This window comes from Daldinia decipiens (assembly GCF_022478715.1).
Source record: "Daldinia decipiens strain CBS 113046 unplaced genomic scaffold F4813scaffold_35, whole genome shotgun sequence".
In the NCBI taxonomy this organism is placed as follows: Eukaryota; Fungi; Ascomycota; class Sordariomycetes; order Xylariales; family Hypoxylaceae; genus Daldinia; species Daldinia decipiens.
Genome location: NW_026054578.1, coordinates 44,341 through 61,365, shown reverse-complemented (window position 1 = coordinate 61,365; position 17,025 = coordinate 44,341). Strand labels below are relative to the sequence as shown.

General features: G+C 46.6%; 9 protein-coding genes and 1 non-coding gene across 10 annotated transcripts; all 10 read left to right on the top strand.

Annotated features, from left to right (window-relative positions):
• Nucleotides 1–798: 798 nt before the first annotated feature.
• F4813DRAFT_382490 (casein kinase I) lies at nt 799–2,191 on the top strand (the record flags this gene model as incomplete). Its single annotated transcript, XM_049245810.1, has 3 exons — nt 799–810; nt 1,036–1,597; nt 1,650–2,191. The coding sequence occupies 3 exons, from the start codon at nt 799–801 to the stop codon at nt 2,189–2,191; spliced, it is 1,116 nt and encodes a 371-aa protein (XP_049096608.1).
• A 1,524-nt stretch (nt 2,192–3,715) lies between these two features.
• F4813DRAFT_198571 (DNase I-like protein) lies at nt 3,716–6,080 on the top strand. Its single transcript, XM_049239529.1, has 2 exons — nt 3,716–4,405; nt 4,479–6,080. Exons 1-2 carry the CDS (start codon nt 4,266–4,268, stop codon nt 5,794–5,796), a joined length of 1,458 nt encoding a protein of 485 aa, XP_049096607.1. The 5' UTR covers nt 3,716–4,265; the 3' UTR covers nt 5,797–6,080.
• A 356-nt stretch (nt 6,081–6,436) lies between these two features.
• Nucleotides 6,437–8,224, top strand: F4813DRAFT_392393 (uncharacterized protein; the record flags this gene model as incomplete). Its single annotated transcript, XM_049247274.1, has 1 exon — nt 6,437–8,224. The coding sequence occupies one exon, from the start codon at nt 6,437–6,439 to the stop codon at nt 8,222–8,224; it is 1,788 nt and encodes a 595-aa protein (XP_049096606.1).
• Nucleotides 8,225–8,450: 226 nt separating this feature from the next.
• Nucleotides 8,451–8,549, top strand: F4813DRAFT_t119. Its single transcript has one exon. It is a non-coding gene; the product is annotated as a tRNA-Leu (tRNA).
• F4813DRAFT_369703 (SH3-domain-containing protein) lies at nt 8,512–10,423 on the top strand. Its single transcript, XM_049244453.1, has 3 exons — nt 8,512–8,573; nt 8,673–9,036; nt 9,110–10,423. The coding sequence occupies exons 2-3, from the start codon at nt 8,974–8,976 to the stop codon at nt 9,866–9,868; spliced, it is 822 nt and encodes a 273-aa protein (XP_049096605.1). The 5' UTR covers nt 8,512–8,573; nt 8,673–8,973; the 3' UTR covers nt 9,869–10,423.
• F4813DRAFT_198546 (uncharacterized protein) lies at nt 10,107–10,823 on the top strand. Its single transcript, XM_049239528.1, has 2 exons — nt 10,107–10,477; nt 10,547–10,823. The coding sequence occupies exons 1-2, from the start codon at nt 10,345–10,347 to the stop codon at nt 10,711–10,713; spliced, it is 300 nt and encodes a 99-aa protein (XP_049096604.1). The 5' UTR covers nt 10,107–10,344; the 3' UTR covers nt 10,714–10,823.
• A 1,779-nt stretch (nt 10,824–12,602) lies between these two features.
• Nucleotides 12,603–13,753, top strand: F4813DRAFT_369702 (uncharacterized protein). The gene has a single exon (XM_049244452.1). The coding sequence runs from the start codon at nt 12,841–12,843 to the stop codon at nt 13,198–13,200; it is 360 nt and encodes a 119-aa protein (XP_049096602.1). The 5' UTR covers nt 12,603–12,840; the 3' UTR covers nt 13,201–13,753.
• On the top strand, nt 13,206–13,541 carry F4813DRAFT_392390 (uncharacterized protein; the record flags this gene model as incomplete). Its single annotated transcript, XM_049247273.1, has 2 exons — nt 13,206–13,460; nt 13,524–13,541. 2 exons carry the CDS (start codon nt 13,206–13,208, stop codon nt 13,539–13,541), a joined length of 273 nt encoding a protein of 90 aa, XP_049096603.1.
• A 463-nt stretch (nt 13,754–14,216) lies between the features above and the next one.
• On the top strand, nt 14,217–15,744 carry F4813DRAFT_369699 (uncharacterized protein). The gene is made up of 2 exons (XM_049244451.1): nt 14,217–15,598; nt 15,692–15,744. Exon 1 carries the CDS (start codon nt 14,393–14,395, stop codon nt 15,089–15,091), a length of 699 nt encoding a protein of 232 aa, XP_049096601.1. The 5' UTR covers nt 14,217–14,392; the 3' UTR covers nt 15,092–15,598; nt 15,692–15,744.
• A 141-nt stretch (nt 15,745–15,885) lies between these two features.
• Nucleotides 15,886–16,987, top strand: F4813DRAFT_198495 (3-oxoacyl-reductase). The gene is made up of 2 exons (XM_049239527.1): nt 15,886–16,627; nt 16,691–16,987. Exons 1-2 carry the CDS (start codon nt 15,983–15,985, stop codon nt 16,769–16,771), a joined length of 726 nt encoding a protein of 241 aa, XP_049096600.1. The 5' UTR covers nt 15,886–15,982; the 3' UTR covers nt 16,772–16,987.
• Nucleotides 16,988–17,025: the final 38 nt, after the last annotated feature.

The following is a 17,025-nucleotide window of genomic DNA, read 5'->3' as shown; positions in this document are numbered from 1 at the left end:
CCAACCCCATTCCATTCCAGCCCATCCCTCTCCACTCAGCCAAATTCGTCCACCGCCGTCTCATTCTTCCTTTTCTCTCTTCCCCTACCGAACCTAACCACTAACTTTCCATCTTTCCCATACACCCACTCGCCGTCGTATTCGACTGAGACGTGTTACTTGACCGGCGAAATTAATTCGATATTCGACGGCCACGTCTTCTGCTTTTTATCTTTTCCCTCCACCCTCTCTCTTACTATTCATTCCATCCATTTCCCATTTTCCATTTTCCATTTTCTTTGACGCCAGTACACTGCTGGTTACAGCCAACTACAAACGCCAGGTCGTCAGGTAAGACAAACATATCCTTTCTCCGTACTTCTGCTCTCGGTCGGAACCCTCCATTCCATTCCAAGCCCTCAGTCGATTCTCAGCAATCGCTTTAAGTTCTTTTATGTTTGAGAGTTTGAGCAGTCCATTTTCCTACTTGTCTCGTCGGCTTATCTAGCCTACCCTTTGATTTTAATTCCAGACGCACTTTACTATTTTGCCACTCTTTATTGTCACAAACCGTCGCTGCTGCTTTTGTACGTTCCAAAACCATCTTGACTAGACCATTTCGGAATACCAAATCAAACAACCATAGCTGCTTGTTAGGTGAATATTGTCTTGCTAACTTCGATTCGAACAGGTTGACCATAACAGTCTCGATAAACCCTCATATCGACCCAGCCAGTCGATTTAAATCCCAGAAGCCCGGCTTCTGTGTTTATCTAATCCACCTTTGTCGAGCTTGGTAGCTCAACCCCAATAACCAGCATGACTACGATGGTATGTTGTTAATTTAGTTATCATGATCATATCTGGTGCCGGATCATGTTATGGATTGTCTTGATTCCTGTCTAGATAGTGGGGTCCGAATGTCGGTGTGTGTTGATGGGGCACCCCTATAGTCAGCATGAAGGCGTCTTCGGAAGCCTACCTCGCAAGAGTTTCGTTGTATTCAAAGCATGAATATGGTTGGCAGGTGAGCTGACTGGTGCTGACTTGCTACAGGATCTTCGCGTCGGTAATAAGTACCGCATCGGTCGAAAGATTGGTTCCGGTTCGTTCGGTGATATCTATCTTGGCACCAACATCATCTCGGGTGAAGAAATTGCTATCAAGCTAGAGTCTGTCAAGGCGAAGCACCCTCAACTCGAATATGAGGCTCGGGTTTATAAGTCTCTTGCTGGTGGTGTCGGTATCCCTTTCGTCCGCTGGTTTGGAACCGAATGCGACTACAATGCCATGGTCCTAGATCTTCTCGGTCCTAGTTTGGAAGACCTGTTCAACTTTTGCAACAGAAAGTTTTCCTTGAAGACTGTGTTGCTCCTTGCCGACCAATTAATTTCCCGCATCGAATATATACACGCTAAATCATTCATCCATCGTGATATCAAGCCTGACAACTTCTTGATGGGCATCGGCAAGCGAGGCAACCAGGTCAATGTTATTGACTTTGGTCTTGCCAAGAAGTACCGAGACCCCAAGACTCACTTCCATATTCCTTACCGTGAGAACAAGAACTTGACTGGCACTGCTCGATATGCCTCCATCAATACCCATCTTGGTGTTGGTAAGTAGCTGTTCTTTGCTAGTTCCATCGTAATATAAACTAACGCATGCAGAACAATCCCGTCGTGATGACATGGAGTCATTGGGCTATGTGATGCTGTACTTCTGCCGAGGTTCCCTTCCCTGGCAGGGTCTAAAGGCTGCTACTAAGAAGCAGAAGTATGACCGCATCATGGAGAAGAAGATGACTACACCGACCGAGGTTCTTTGCCGTGGTTTCCCCAACGAATTTGCCATCTACTTAAATTATACCCGTTCCCTTCGATTTGATGACAAGCCCGACTATAGCTACCTCCGAAAAATCTTCCGTGATCTCTTCGTCCGTGAAGGGTTCCAGTACGACTACGTCTTTGATTGGACTGTCTATAAGTATCAGAAGAACGCCCAGGCAATCGCCCAGGCGGCCGGCCAGGGTGAGAACGAAGACGACAAGGCTCGACGAACCACTGCTGCAACGGCAGGTCAGACTGCGCAGTCGGGTACTGTAAAGCCAAACCCGATTCCCAGCTCTCGCCGTAAGGTAATCGAGCGCGGTGTTCCCGGCGTTGACACTCCAGAAACCAACCGTGCCGTCGGAGGAAGCGACAGGATGTGAGTGTCTCGCCAGCCCAGCCCAAGCATTCCTAGTAAGGAATCATTTTTCCTTCGAGTTTGGTGTGATTTACAGCGCTAGACGGAGGAATTGCTGACACGATTTGCTGACACTTCAGTTTGCGGTAACAGGCTGCGATCAGCTTCCAAAGGCCAGGGCGCTGGCACTGGATTTGTACCTGGATCCTACCGACCAAAATGATTCGACGGCATTTTCACATTGGTGATAACTGTTGCGTTGTAGCGGGCTTGCCGAATGTTGGACCTGCACAATGGAAAGTAACTCGGAATCGTGGTAGCCTCGTTAATCTCCCTCTGCATTGGCTCTGGAACGTCCGTCAAGGACCTACGCCTATTACTGCCGGATAGAGGACCACGCACGATCTCTTTCATATCGTATGGATTGCTATTGTTTCCGTTCTTCGATGACTCTCGGTTTACGACTCAATTCCGTGGCTCGAACAACCTGGTAATACTAGAAGGCGTCGATTTGTGTCTCGCACACATTCGACGTTCTTCTTAAGTGTGGCTAGGTTTGTTTGAACGGCACTTCCGGCACTCCGACTCGTTTGGGGTGTCGTTATGGAATTAAGTCTTATCATGGCATGTCAATCTCAATTCTTCGCTTTTCAATAATGCATATGAATTAGAGGATGATGCCTACCCGGAGCCCGGGCTTCTTCAACTTTCGAAACTAATATCCTTCTGTTTCGAGTTGTTGATGCTCCTTCGATGCGATCGATTAGCCTTTCTGATATGACGAGCTTCTTTGGTTTCCTTTTCGCTTCTTCGATGGTTTCCTTTTCGTTCATTTTCCCATTCGGACTTTGCATCGTTATGTCAATATCCACTCCTGGGGATGTTGTAATGAAGTGGTGGGAGTTCGTCTTTGGGTGTTCAACAATATCAAACGCCAGCCTAATGATGTCCCGGAGCTCATTGTCGCCCAAATCCGGACAGGCCAGATCTTGGTCTTAAATCTACGTTACTAACACGGGTGGAGCTGACAGCTTACATACTATGGATACATGCTATCGGCCTTACCGTCATTCGTGGTGAAATCTCAGCTAGTGGTCGGAAATAACCCTTTTCCAGGTTGGGATGGATTAATAAAGATGGGCGGTGTCTTCCGCACGTTTAGCCAGTAGTAGTATCCACGAACCTCCTGGCTCATTAACCTCACAACGCGTTAGAAGCACGACGTTTAAAAATATTGCGATACTCGACGAAACGAAAGACGCCGTCTAAGCTCACGGTAGATTGGTAGCGTCGGTGGAGTGCACTCACGAAACGTTGATGGAGAGGGGGGTTTTCTCGACGATGACGACAGACAATACACGCTAGGTAGTTACACAGAATGAATTATATTTGCATTATCATTGGGAGACTCGAGTGCGTATCAATTAACGAGATGTGACTGCGTAATCATTCTGGGTTTGGTATAGCAGTAGACATGCTCACGGTAAGGGGTGTATTTCGACCAATAGTAAAGCGGAAGTCTTGTGATAGAAGCGGCTATACGAAGAGGCTGTGCACATTCTCAAAGATCACATGGCCTTGAACACCTGACATGGACAGGGTTTGGCCTAGGATAAGGCATTTAACATAGTCACATAAGTGTAGTTACATAGCCCTATTTTGAAGGGATGAAAATGTGAGTGAAATTGTATAAGAGTTGATAAGTGTCGTCGAATTCATAAGGGAGTAAAGCAGGGATAGGTACTTTGTGATAGGTAATTGTGTTCGTCTAGCACCCAACCTAAATGCTCGTATAATACCGGATTCGGAAGGACCCTGAACATCTAACCCGAGAGTTGGATATCGAATATCGATGACATAATATCTATTACGCGGAAAGAAAAGAGGGAGGCCTTAAAAGCTCCAATACCCTTGCTCCAAGATAGTCCCACTATTGGATCCGATATCTTGGAAGAGAAGGTGATACAACATAAACCTAACATTAGAGCTTGCAACTTTTGCAAGATCAAGGCTCCATTCTACAAGTTCCCATTGCAACCCTGACTGCACAAATTATACACCGAATACACCAAAACCTGGCTTTCAATTCGTCTACGGAGATGGATCCAGTTCCGGCTCTGGACGTCTTCATACTCACGTTCAATGCTGCGAAGCACCAGATTAACATCCCCGTCTTTGCTCGACACTTATACAATGCATTCGCGCGGAACACTTCGAGTCTTCCGGAGTTGGTCGTCATGTAAGTATCATATAATGCATTAACTAGTGTGTCGAGCAATACTTGATTGTCTGATAATTAATTGTCTGTCTAGCTCCCTCCAGGAGATGGCACCACTGGCTCAGGCCTTAATTGGCTCCTACATGCTCAATCCTTATTTCCAACGATACGAGTCGGCCGTAAATATTGCAGCTGCCAAATTCGCCGACGGGGTAGAGCGTCAAAATCTGTCAAAAGACCATCCGTATACGTTGGTGACTGCGCGCAATGTTGGTATGACAGGCATTCTTCTCTTCGCCCGCGACCCAAACACGGTGAAGAATCTACGGGCTACGGTTATTGCCTTTGGTGCTGGCGACATGCCTAACAAAGGAGCTGTGGGGCTTCGGATGCATTACAACAAAAGGAATACGGATGGTTGTTTATTAGCATCGACCGAACTCACCTTCGTTGGTGCTCACCTGGCTGCTATGGAGTGGAATCTCGAAAAGAGGAACAAGAATTGGGAAACTATTGTCTCCGGTCTCGTATTTGAGAATCCCAAGGAAATTGCAGAAAGCCAGGCGAGGCAGTCCACTGTTCGGGATGACGATGACTCCGAAGCCCAGCAAGCTCTACTTCCGCAGGACACAATCGAAAAGTCTCTGCACGATATTTCTATATATAAGCCCGGCGCCCACCTCTTTGTTGCTGGAGATTTAAACTATCGTATATCCAAGAGTTCACCAACTTCGGACTCGGTATTTCCTGATACTAGTCCCGATACTGTGAATTCTAATCACTTCTCATCTTTCCTGGCACGCGATCAGCTTATGGCAGAGAGAGATGCTGGTCGCACACTACACGGATTGAGCGAGGCAGAGATCCTGTTCCCACCAACATATAAGCTAGTAGTGTCCCCAAAACCAAAGCCACACGTTGGGCTTGATCGCATCGGGGATGGCGAAGATGACATAGATGAAGTCGACTGGTCATGGGCTCTTCATCGATGGCCCGGCTGGTGTGACCGCATTCTATACCAAGAGATACCCTGGTGGGCTAGGGAGACCGTCGGCGATAAGAGTATGAAGATCCTAGATTATAATGCGCTCCCTCCAGTCAGATCGAGCGACCATAGAGCAGTATTCTTGCGCGTAGAGATCCCGATGCTTGAGCACAACTGTCTTATACCGCCCGAATCTGCTCTGGAATCGGAGTTAAGAACAAAGGGTGACAGCCCCCTACTTGTAGACCCTCGTATCAAGCTCCCATTCCCAATCGACTTGCTGTCTTGGGAACGCCGAGCTTATATTCAGAAATGGGAGCCAACTATCGGCTGGTCGATGCTGATCTCTCAATCAAAAGAGGGTCTCGTGGTCTTCGTTACTCTGCTCCTCGTCGGCCTTGGTACTTGGTGGTATAGGTCTTGGTAGTCTTCGGCTTTGCTATGCCTTACGAAACGGACGACTGGCTTTCTAGTAGGCTAGCTAGGAGTTAGTTGGCCGCTAATAGGCTGGTCACGGGTTAGAAAGACACGAGATGGCTGCATGTTAACTGTTATGCTTAAATACGGTTAAGCTTCGTGGCCGATTTGACCACGACTATGGACCTATGAATGGTTCTATGACATCGATGTTGTCTTTTGGTGGTTGTTTTCCCCTCTTGTGCCTACTTTATAGTTAGGGTTACAAGAGGCTTCGGCACTATTATTTTCAGACGAGTTTTCTCGAAGGATATATGATGGTGATTGGTGGTGGTTATACCCTTATACGAAAGACTAAAGGAGTTTCGTCGTATATACTTTGGAGGGCTAGAAATACTTTGGACTTTAGACTTGTACAGAAAGTTTACTCGGCTTGTAAACTCGTCGAAACATGCCAATGCCAATTGCGACGTTAGAATATTGAAAATAATAGCTTCCGGATACGGAAACTGACGCCACCAACATCACCATGGAGTGAGTCTTTGTTAGTTTTCCTAGCTCTATAAACCTTTATGTCCAGCTGGTTCTCACAAAGCTATTCAATAGCATTGTATCATTTAGCATACCTTTTTTTTCCCTCCTTAGAAGCGATGTCAGATTCCCTAGTACAAAGCTTTATAGAACGATCTCGCTTTGAGCGTCAAGAGGAACTAAATCGACTAACTCAGGAACAACACGTGAACCTAGGATTGATTTTGGGATTGTCTTTGAAAATTGGTAGAAACCAATCACATGTTGATTACGCAGGCAGGTTAGACAGCAATAGAAGATGGGCTGATCTAGATAGGTTGGCAAATCTATCACGATGGGAAGTTAAGTCGGGTCACCGGGAACTGGACACAAAAGAAATAAAAAGCGTGCCCTCGCTTAAAGATGCACTTGTCAGTGCTGCACCGGTGGAAATAAGCCAGAACGCTGCAATGGAGCGGAAGAGGAGGAACCAAAGGAAACACCACGACTACGCCGGTATACTTTCCTATATCGACATAGCGGCTATTGCCTCCTTTACATTTGGTATCATGCAGGCTCGCTACAGGCTCGCATCCGCCAACGGTTCATCTCCGCTGCAACTACCTCAGGTCGACGGGCCATTCTTAGGATCGGCGCACATCTTTTATTCGATCGAGTTCGCCAATTCTCAATGCCGCGAGGATACTAAGTGGATGATTAAGATCCCTATCAACGGCACGCCGGATATATGGGATGAACTATGCGCTGAAGCGCTCCGTACCGAGGCACTTGTGCTCTATATGCTTCGCACGGAGACCCGCGTGCCGGTGCCCGCGATCATCGACGCCGATTCCTCTCCTCATAACGAGATTCATGTTCCCTATCTAATTATGGAGTACGTGACTGGTCTGACACTGGATCAGGTCTGGTTTTACGGCGATGACGAGAAGGGGATCAGGGCAATAAGGAGCAAGGTCCTGCAGAATCTAGCACGGGCGGTGCTTGAACTTGGGAAGTACGAATTTGAACATGGAGGGGGTCCAGTCTTCGACAGCAACGGGATACTCATCGGCGTGGGGCCTTCGAGGGAGCTCGACATACAGGCCATGATAAACCGCTGGCTCAACAACGAGGATTGCGAGAGGGTACCCCTGTATACCGCGGTAGGTCCCTTTGGAAACGCGAGGGAAATGTACACGACACTTTTAGATCAATACCCATGCGATACCGAAGCAAATATTGGCGTCGATAAATTACTTCGTCTCCTCGTAAGTCTTCTCCGCGAGCCTTCCAGGCCAAGATCCATTACGGGTAAGGAAAATGCGAGTCAGCATAAGAAGGGATTCGTCCTTACACACCCAGACCTGAGCATGCGCCACATCATCGTGTCTAAAGAAGGCGATATCAAAGCAATCGTGGGCTGGGACGGCGTACACGTCGCGCCGAGATCACTTGGTAACGAGACTTTCCCGCCATGGCTTATCAGGGACTTTAATACGTTTGCGTGGCGCTGGCGGCCGTCGCCTGTGCTCTGGAGGGAGAAGGGAGCATATGAGGAGCCGGAGGAGAATCGCTATGAAGATACACCGTGGACATTAAAGGAGCTGAGGGATGAGTATTTGGGCATTATTCGGAAGTTGAAAGAGGAGAGGGGGGATATAGAGGGAAGTGTAAACATGGACGGAACGAAACAGTCGTTGCTGGCGCTTAGTTTGCGCACGGCAGTTAGGGATCCAAGGTGCAGGACTGCTGTCCTAAGGCGGATTCTGGAGAAGTGCTCTCGGCCGTCTGAAGAGTTTGACTTCGAGCGGATTGTTGATGTACTGGGGGATGGAGGGCATCTGAATGGGTATATGCTTAAGTGCTTGGAGAGGAACTTTAGGGAGCTTGTGGGTCGTGGGTATGTTAGGGGTGCTGTTGTTTGGTGAGTGGTTTAAGTATGGTATTGGTATCATAGGAAGGGATAATAATAATGATAAGTTTGCATATTTTCTAGTTATCATATAATTAGTATGATGTATTTGGGGAGGATGTCTACCTCTTGAGTGGTTGATATACAGTGATATACAGAACCCCGACAACCGTTGCACTAACCATATTCGGCTAAGGTTGGGGTTAAAATATAAGCTATTTATGCTACTGGGAAGCTTTAAGGGCAAGATGGCCGAGTTGGTTATGGCGTGAGGTTAAGGTCACCTTAATTCCTACATCCTCATGGAGCAATCCGCGTGGGTTCAAGTCCCACTCTTGTCACATATTTCTTTTTTTTCTTTGCTCGTAAGTTTCGTCAGGTTTTTGTTACTTTTTGTCTATTCCTTTTATTATTGTAGATGTGTATTTTTGCTATCTTAACAGCGCTAACAATTAACATCCAAGGGTTACGTTCGGGTTTAAAATAAGTTATGAACTTACATAACTTTAAATACGCGGGTAACTATACGCGATTACCTCTTATCACTAGGGGTTGTGCACAGCCACCCGTTTCGTACAACTGAAAGGAGCCTGAGGCGGGGCTTTGCCTCTGTCCGTCTCCCGTCATTCCACCAACAATCTGCTGCCAGTCTCCCGAGTAGCCGCGCTTTAAAAGTAACAATACATTTTCTACGTTCGCTACCTACCTAGTACACAAGGTAGTATTGTGAATTATATAACTAGAGAGTCGAATTATCTTGACAAGATGGTTACCCTCGACCGACAGGAGATTATTGCGACTAACAAGTCGCTCCGTCTCATCAAGAATGTATGCTTGCATTTAGCTAAGCCTTCTCTGTATTAGGATAAATAGAGTATCCTTGTCGCTAACTAGTTCCCAGGAGCTTGAGCATCTTCTTGAGAAGGGAGTTCTGACGGACGATGTGTTCGACTCAATTCATAGAGCGCTTCCCGCAGAGACCTCACTCTCTGGTGCGCCTACACCATCAACGCGAGGGGCCTCTGTCGCCTCGCCGCCGCTAGGCCCCCCACCGCAACATACACCACCTGTTCATTCCATGGCCAACTTAGCAATCAATCAGAACCCGACTTCCACTCCCGCACCTCCAGCATACAGCTCAACCGGTCCGCCTTCGCTCCCTTCACGCGCAGGGCCTCCCCCTCCACCCCCATCGAAGCCAATCATCGCCCACGCGAAGGCGCTCTACAAATACCAGGCTGCAGATGACCGAGATTTGTCATTCGAGCGCGAAGATAAGATTGCTGTATACGAATACATGAATGACGACTGGTGGATGGGACGCAACAAGCGGACGAACGCCGAGGGTATCTTCCCCAGGAATTACGTTGAGATAGACCATAGTGAGAAGTCAGGTTTCTACGCTCCGGCCCAACCGGTATACGCTACAGCTACGCCAGGAGGTAATGGTGGTTATCCACCGCCGCCGCAGGCACAGAACCCGTATAATGCACAAGTTCCCCCTATGGCAGTGGCTCAAGGAAGTGGTAGTCCCAGCACGCCTGCCGAACCGAGCAAAATGGAGCAAAATGGAAAGAAGTTTGGCAAGAAGCTGGGAAATGCTGCCATCTTCGGCGCTGGTGCTACGATTGGTAGTAATCTCGTAAACAGCATTTTCTAGGTTAGGCTCGTGACGACCCTCTGGTTTATATGTTGTTATTGTTCTTGGTGTTGCTACTCGTAACAAATTATAGTAAAATTGTAATTTGTAGTAGCAGTCTATGCCCGGGCTAATGATATGCGGGTTGATTTCTACAGGGTTTCGGCTTGGTGGGTTTGGGATGATGCAATTTACATTTATCACATATATAGATGAAGGTAATTACGTATTCATGACCTGGTATTTTTTTCGTCGAGTGCCTTGTGTGTTATTCAATCCTGCCTAATAAACATTGTAGATAGCTGGATATGCATTATATACCGTATGTAGGTAACCTGTTAACAAGTTCGGCAGGTACATGAGGGTTACAGTGGGATACTATTGGCAGAGAGTAATACTTCATTTACCTATCGTTTAGGTAGGCAGCTTTACGCATAGCTTTAAAACTTGCTTATACACTTGCCCAAGTTATAAACTCTTTCACGTCCACTTACACAATGGGTACCGCCTATAATCTTCAGGCATCCTCTACGGGATTGTCTAATGTCCTAATTGATGTGTGGTTGACCCCTGATGACGATCTAGCAAATCCTGACTATCGCCTTAATTGGTTACAAGAAGTTCGAGCCTGTATGTGTGAAAAAGAAACTGTCCAAGTATCAGTCCCAGTTCATAATACTAATACTTATAATAAAAAAGGCCTTTGTTTTAGTACGAACTACGGACAAGCCAGTCAACTTCAAAACTCATATTCCGTCTCGATAGGGGACATGGAACTTGCAGACTCTCAGAGCGGGATGGGCAGACTAATACCAGGGGACAATATGCAGTGTGTCGGGTTTAGTTTTGCGCTCGACGCACGTTAAACGAGACCACAATAATACACGAGAGGCTACGAATAGTAACCGCCCGTGGTGTCGGCAAGGAATTTCTAGAACACCATAATGGCGGGGAAATGTGCCTAGAGTATCGAGAGAACCCATATGAAATTATGGTTATTTTAACTGTAAATTCTACCTAGATACGGCATGTGTTGCTAACTAGAAAGTAAAGAGCGGCATCCTCTGGGGTTGTAATCATGAAGTACGTGTTTTTGATGTTATTTCGAAAATTTCCCCTAATCTTCCTCGTCATAACCTATACCTACTCCTGGGCTTCTTCTTAAATATAGATAAATTGCTCCTTGAGAGCTCATGCAGCCTGGTTGCCCCTGAGACAACTCTTCATTCTCTAGTGCGGATTATACTAATCTATTTACTACAATGGGACCATGTCCGCATCTTCTATACACTAAAAACAGACGCACTTAACACATAACTACTCATAGATTCGGCTGGTTACCTACTACCTTCATGGACAGTCGTGCAGAGGGCGTTTATACAAGAGACGTGTGAATGTGGTCGCCCAAATCCTGCCATAGCTATTGAAGTCACTTTCAGGCAGATTACCAACGAGATATGTGGTCTCAGCTTTATCTACGAAAACGGGAAGTTTATAACCCTTGGTATAGGAGTAAAAGGGGCAAGAAGAATAGCTATCCCTTCCGACGAGAAGTTAGCACAAGTAGAGATAGGAGGCACCCGACAGAACCATATCCTATACATCAATATGAGCTGTACCACCCCCTGACTTACTCTAACCGCAAATTAAGGGTCATTAACGGTTACCTATTTTGCATTTTTTTTTGACAGCCTCCGGCCGAAAAATAGACATGTCGCAGCTGAGTGTTGAAAATATCAACATGCGTGTCGTTAATCGGACCATATATATATCCTTGATCGATCTTGTCCTGGTCAACCTAGAATCGCTGGGATGAATATTTACCAAGTTCCCGAGGGAGCCAGTGTACTCACAGGCTTTTGGACGTTGCCAAGGAGGCGTGAAGGTCTCCGGTATGGCAGTTTTGGGCCAATTTTCGAAAGTATCAGCTAAGACAAGGGGTTGGCAGGAGAAGTAATAGACAGACAAGATTGTAAATAGGGACAGAGTCACATTCAGCAAATCAAGTCGTACGCATACTTGCAGGCGACTTAAAATGCAGGTACTTAGATAATATTTCCTATAAGAGAGTGCCTTGGAATCGAATTGAGGTTTCCAATAAAATGTTGACATCTTATTTAATCAGTTCGGCTACGTTTGTTTATTCCTTTAAGTTGGTTACCTAAGTTGGGTTGGTTACCTAGATAGGATGCAAGTAACATTCCTGGCATTAATCCTATCTACATTTCTTGATAGAGCGTTTTGTATCTAGCATAGAGAGAGCTTCATCATCCTAGAATCACGGGCACTCTCCCTCCAAGTCTATGCTTGGTGATACCCACAACATGACCAGTCAGAAAAACAGGAACCAGCAAACAACGGGATAGATGCGGGTAAGCCGGCTGGAATTGTATCGGCTGCCAGCATTCTCTTAGGCGTTTACTGCGAATAACCCCCCCAAATAATAGCAAAATCAGTGCATGTATAGGCTTCGGCAGTCTCACTCTAACCGATATGAGAAAATCGAAAATGTGAGCCGTTTGCCTTGGTAGAATTACTATGACGGGCAATTCCATTCAGTTCAGGGGGGCCGTTTGATTTTTTTCAAGCAACTACGGGGCTTGTTCGCGTGCGTAGGTGGTTGCGGGCGAAGCCTCGCGATTTTTCAAGTCGGGCACCGGCTTGTGAGACAGAAATGAAGCATAGAGAGACGACTTCGAGCTATCCGAGTCAAGAAACATCCATGCATTCTGCGAGTATGGCACACAGATAACACAGCTCTATAGAATAAGTATAAAACCGCTAGATTTCACCTCAAGCACCTGACACAAGACCATACACAACTTCCATTCTCGAATAACACAATAGTTTCAAATAACGACCTTCTCAAATAATAGTAAGTCCTTTTTAATCACCAAGGCAATCGTTGCCTGTATAAATGTAGACAATGGCTGGCCCCTGGCGCGTTCTCCCGATATAGTATAGGTTAATGACTTCATTCGAAGATAATCAAAATGCTCAAAGCGTTTGCAACAGCGATTCGACGCTTGCTTTCAAGAATCAACCTCGGCAGCATTCTATCTTTTCACCTAGTTGGTTGGGGCAGTAGTAGAGGTATAACAGGCCATCGATTCCCAAGTGTAGTGCGGGAAGCATCAACGGGCTTATACAGATCACGTCTTTCTACTCAACCGCTTATCATCTTCATATTGGGAGCGCCTGGTACAGGGAAAGGTACACATTCAAAATTTCTTAATACGACATTTTCCAGTCTAACTCACCTATCCTATGGTGACTTGATTCGTTACGAGGATAGAATCCCTGGCTCGTGGACGGCTTTCCGCGCCAAGAACAGCATGTTAGGGAATGGGTAGCGCAGATGCCGCGGGCCTGTTGCGTACTCTACTTAACCTGTCCCCCCGAGGTCTCGCTTGCACGCGTGCTTGGACGGGCCTCGGCATCAGGGCGGCCGGACGACGCAAATGAGGTGAGAGCGCGGGAGAGAATTACGCGTTCCATCGAGGAGAGCGAAGCAATGCTCGTCGCCCTTGAAGAGTCGGGCATGCAGATAACCAGAGTGGATGCTAATAGGGACTTCGAGATTGTACGGGAGGAAGTTCTTCAGGAAGTTCGGGTGAGTTTGCGATATCGTATTAATGCAAAACCGATAACACCTTTTTAATGCGTTTGTGAACAGAACTTCTTGTATGACTAAAGAAGGCATGCAATAAAAGAAGAAGAAGAATACTAATGCGATGGGTATACATAAGAGGTAATGGAGAAGTAGGTAGATGAAATGAGTCTGTCTATGACATGTGCAACTGAAGACGGCGAAACGCGATCTGGATTTAAGATCTAAGATCTTAGGTAGTCTCAACCGGTGTTGCTGGTCGGGCAAAATAAGAAAAAAAAATTGTAGTTGTAGTGGAAATATGTGGACAGCGAGAATTAAACACCAGTCATCCTCTTGGTAGTCAGGGTAATTGAGAAAGAAAAAAAAAAGTATATTCTCTCTATTATTTTCTATTGTCGTCTATTGTAAAACCAGGATTCATCCCGTAGCTTCAGAAAATTCTCTATTAAGACCTGGGTCGGGTGAAGCCGGGTCGCAAGTTTCTAACAGGTAGCAGGGCTCAGCTGGCTCGACTGGCTGACCCCTGATCATACGATTATCAATAGCATAGTGATTCAAGGACACGCCACTGTAAACCCGCTTTTTTCTCTTTATTTTTATTTTCGCCAGATGGAGCTATCCGCCTAGGCGTAACGGGACTGTCCAAGCTATCAGGCTTGGTCTGATGAGACGAGAATACTTCGGATCTAATAGTTCGAGCATGGTTCTAGTATGACGGCCGAATAATTTGTAGATTTTTTATTAGGTACATACTCGACTCATCGTGGCATGTGTGTATAACATAGTCTTGGCCTCTGTATATAAAATAGGACATCAGCCTAGGCGGATAATCTAGCTACACATCCATCAATCTACATCAGATCCAAGATCAACTACTACTATCAATCAGATCAATTAATTAGATCAAAGCATCTATAAAACAATCATCAATCATGCAGGGTGATATCTTTCAGCTTGAGCAATTGGCTGTCACTCAGGCCGTCGCTCGTGTCGAACCCAGCACTGTCCCACAAGACACTAAGACCGACCCTCAGGTCGCCATCTATAACGAGGATGACCTTTCACATCTGCTCTATGCTAACCATCTGCACCGCAACGGCCACAAGGACAAGGTTATTGTCAACCACGTCTACCGTGATGGCTACACAACACCGTTAGAGTTCTTGCCATCGGGTTCACAGACACCCGAATCGGAGACCAACGAAACCCCGGTCCTCAGCGACTGCGAGTCCGACTTCGACGAAGGTGTGTACTTACCATCCTCGCTGGATCCTTATTCCCGGGAGAGTCCACTAAGATTTGAAGACGGCTTTGAATTTCCCGTTTTTCTCGGCAGGCAAGGAGAGGAGACATCGCATGCCGCGGCGCCCGTGTCTGAACTAGACACCCGACCGAAGCAGGTCCGCATAGCTGCACCGGAGGAACACTACATCTCCAATATCTCGGGGCCGCTGATGTCGTGGTGGCCCGCATCGGAGGAGCTAATGGAGCACGAATGGATCGAGAAGGCAGCCCCTAAGAAGACGTCGCAACATCAGCACGTCTCCAACATCGAGGGACCCTTAATGTCCTGGTGGCCTCTCCCGCTCGAGTTACTGGAACACGAATGGAATGAACGATTCTACGAATAAAGAGGTTCCTGCAGTGACGCTTCTCTCCCTCTTTAGTGATTTTTGGCGTTGAAAACGGGCATGGAGTTCGGTGCATTTTTCAACTTATATCATACCCTGGCGTCAGTTTTACTCGTACTTGTCTACGCAGAATGAGCCGTCGATCCTATAGACTTTTGCTTTTCTATCGGCATCCGACAGGCTTATATAATTCAAACAAGGCTAGGGGGATAAATATACAATTATGCGTATGTGATGAATAGGGATAGGTTTCGGTTTCAGTTTCGCAGGCTCATGTCAGGCCGCGAAGGGAATATGGTCGGACAACATATATAAGAGTTCCTAGGAACAATACAATAACTCTACTTCCCTATGAAATTGTCTTTTTTGTTCTTTTTATTAGTCGTGTGGCTTAACTCCCACCTCCCACTCTTGGCAATGCGTTTGTAACGTCAAGATAAGATTTAATGCTAATGGGAATTAAGCAAACCTCCGTTCGCTTTTGCTCGCCACTGGCTGGACTTAAATGTAAGCATTATAATTCTCTGGTCCGACTCTCGTTTATCATCGGAGTGTAGGATGCATAGGATACCAAGGACCCCCCTATCTAATAAACACGAGTCCTCCGTATCATAGCGCCGAGAGGCAGACGTCCTCCGAGCTCGGGTGGGGAGCGATACATAAAGTGGGGGAGTGTTATAGCGTAATAGACTTGTAAGTCTTTAGGTTAGAAAATAGACACATTAAAATTCATCTTCGAAATAGCGTGTTATATCCAATACTACATTCTCACCATGTCTTGGAATCTTTCCGGTAAAGTGATCCTCCTCACCGGCGCGGCGAGCGGTATTGGGTAAGTTATATCACATCTATCTCTTACCTAGACTTTGTTCGGATGCCACTCTATAGCTCATGCATTTACATTCGTCCTTTAGACGGGGCACAGCAATTAAATTAGATAGCCTTGGTGCTATCCTTGCTATCACGGATGTCAACGAGCCTGCACTGGCTGAGACCCTTACGCTATGCTCAGGCGGCAGCAATTCAGAGCATCATACTGCTCATACTCTTGACGTATCCAAGTCCGCCGACGTGGAAGAACGCGTAGCCCAGGTTGTGGCTAAATACGGGCACATCGACCACGTATTCAACTGCGCCGGCATCAACCCAATCGCCATGTCCCTGACGGAAACAAGCGAGGCATATTTCGACAAGCTCGTCAACGTCAACCTAAAGGGCATGTTCAACGTAACCAAAGCCACTATCCCGCACATGACAGCCCCGGGTGGCAGTTATGTCAACGTAAGTTCTATCTCCGGATGGAATCCCGACGCGGGAACAGCCGTGTACTGCGCGACCAAGTTCGGTGTCATCGGCTTCAGCAAGTGCATGGCGCTTGAACTAGGACCAAAAGGCATCCGGGTGAATATTCTCGCACCGGGATACATTAATACCCCGACCAATGCGGGAATCGTTAGGGGAACGCCCGAAGCAAGACAACGTATGGAGCAGGGTAATGCTCTAGGAAGGATGGGTACGCCGGAGGATATTGCAGGCGTAAGTACTTGATATTACAATACTGTGCTAAAGAGTTACGAAAACTGACAGTAGATCATTTAGGTTTCTGCTTTCTTGATGAGTGATGAGGCTAGATATATGAATGGCAGTGTTGTCGGGGTTGACGGGATGCTGATAACGTGAAGCAGACTTGCCACATTTACGTCCCTTAGACTCTGAGCTTTGCGCTTGCTCGTATACCTCATGGCTTAATAGTTCATGGTGATATCCTCATAGCTCCTGAATACAAATCTCTTATGCCACCACATACTGGCCAGGTTTGGTCTTTAAATCATTAGCCTCTTATGTTTAGGGGTTCTACCTCATGGCTCCTTTATCAGATTTCGGGTCTAAGAAATCCAAAAAGATATGGTCATCATTAAATAAATTATTATAAT